The following is a 2,072-nucleotide window of genomic DNA, read 5'->3' as shown; positions in this document are numbered from 1 at the left end:
TCTTGTAAACTATGTATACTCTATAATATACAGTTTACTTGAGGTAGTGATTTTTGTAGTGTGAACTCAGGCTGTATTACTAAGGCGTTTCGACAACATAACTTCGTTGCATAAGTAAATGTATTGTTTTAACTAATTGTTTCCTGGGAATTCTGAGATTAGTTTTGTGTTAGCTGAATGATACGTAATCCTTTCTTATGTTGGAGCTCAATTTGGTGTTTGTAATTAAAATAGATTAAGAATTAAAAGCAAACTATATTTTGTATTTTAATAATGTAATTATTAAATAATAATAATAATAATGTCTTCTCACAGACATAATAACATAGTATAAAAATCCACACTTGTGTAATTGTGAAATTTATGTAAGGAATTCACACCAAGTTTTTCGCACTCTCCCGAGTGCTTTGTCAAGATCTGAGTGTTGATCCACATTGATCCTACACCATAGTCAGAGTCCATGGGTGGGGGCATTGCAGGAAACCCTGATTGGCCTTTAGAGTGAAGCCTGAGGACCACCTCGAGAATTCAGTTAAATCCTGGGTTGCATTGTGTCTAAGCACGTCGTGGTGTATTGATCTTGACCGTGTGTTTGGGAAATCCCAGAGCACAGGTTCGAATCCTGCTCACGGCTGCTACTGTTTTATTCATTAATTCGTCACATTAATGTGATTAATTTGAGCAGCAACAATAATAATCATCACCCATATATCTTTCTTATATTTGTCTAGAGAGAAGGGATCGGGGGAGAAAATTAACCCAAACCCTTTCCTCCTTCCTCCCATTTTCCTCCCTCTCGCCCCATTCTTCCCCCTCTCCCATTTTTTTATCCTGTCCCACCCCCTTTCTTCCCCTTCCTTCCCTCCCACGTCCGGACCCTGATCTCTGGTCAAGCACCCATCTATCACATGATCCATTATTAAACTTTGATTAGATTTTGGGCGATGAATGGTGAAAGTTCAGGAAGTTGGGCATGTGGCAGACGCTGTCACTGCCCCTCGTGTTGGTGTGGTAGACGCTGTCAGTGCCCCCCGTGTTGGTGTGGCAGACGCTGTCACTGCCCCTCGTGTTGGTGTGGTAGACGCTGTCACTGCCCCTCGTGTTGGTGTGGTAGACGCTGTCACTGCCCCTCGTGTTGGTGTGGTAGACGCTGTCACTGCCCCTCGTGTTGGTGTGGCAGACGCTGTCACTGCCCCTCGTGTTGGTGTGGCAGACGCTGTCACTGCCCCTCGTGTTGGTGTGGCAGACGCTGTCACTGCCCCTCGTGTTGGTGTGGTAGACGCTGTCACTGCCCCTCGTGTTGGTGTGGCAGACGCTGTCACTGCCCCTCGTGTTGGTGTGGTAGACGCTGTCACTGCCCCTCGTGTTGGTGTGGCAGACGTCCATTTCTTGTGAATGGATCTATCAAACATTGTCCACCCATGAATTTGACTTTACGATTGATCTTCCAGAGAATAGGTCTAATTATTAAGTCATTCTCTAGTGAATTCTAGTTGATTCGTCATTGCATGTCTACCTATAAGGTACTCCTCCAGTGAACAAGTCTACCAACTAAGTCCTCCTCCAATGAACGAGTCTACCAAGTAGGTCCTGCTCCAGTGAACGTGTCTACCAACTACGTTTTTCTCAAGGGAATGATGGTGCTTGCTAGATCGTTCTCCAATCTGAAGGCCCTTTAGTGAGTTGAAGAGCTTAGTGTGTCCTCCAATAAATTGATAAACCTGGTACAATTTAAATGGCTGTACTTAGTAAGTTCCTCCAGCTAGCAAGAAGAGACTCTAGCAGGTCCAGGAGTTGAGAGGATCTATCTAGAAAATCTTCCTTCAAGTGAATGCGTTCATCTAGTTATCTCTGTGAAGGAGTCTATTTAAGTAGTCCTTCAATATCTAGTAAATGGTCCTACCTAAACATAGTTGATATCTGATGTTACATTGGCTCTAGCTATTAAGATTTTCTCCAGTGAAAGGGTCGATTCTTCTAGTAAGATCTTCTAAGATGTTACTAGTCAAAGAGACTGGTCTTATCTAAGACCATCAATGAGTCTAGCTAGTAAGAATTCCTACAGTCAATAT

The 2,072-nt window shown here is 43.4% G+C and overlaps 1 protein-coding gene across 1 annotated transcript; it reads left to right on the top strand.

Annotated features, from left to right (window-relative positions):
* The first annotated feature begins 948 nt into the window (after positions 1-948).
* On the top strand, positions 949-1,395 carry LOC138357509 (uncharacterized). Its single transcript, XM_069314368.1, has one exon. It carries the CDS (start codon positions 949-951, stop codon positions 1,393-1,395), a length of 447 nt encoding a protein of 148 aa, XP_069170469.1.
* Positions 1,396-2,072: the final 677 nt, after the last annotated feature.

This window comes from Procambarus clarkii, chromosome 78, assembly GCF_040958095.1.
Source record: "Procambarus clarkii isolate CNS0578487 chromosome 78, FALCON_Pclarkii_2.0, whole genome shotgun sequence".
NCBI lineage: Eukaryota > Metazoa > Arthropoda > Malacostraca > Decapoda > Cambaridae > Procambarus > Procambarus clarkii.
The sequence above is the reverse complement of the archived record's forward strand: the minus strand, read 5'-3'. Positions and strand labels throughout refer to the sequence as shown.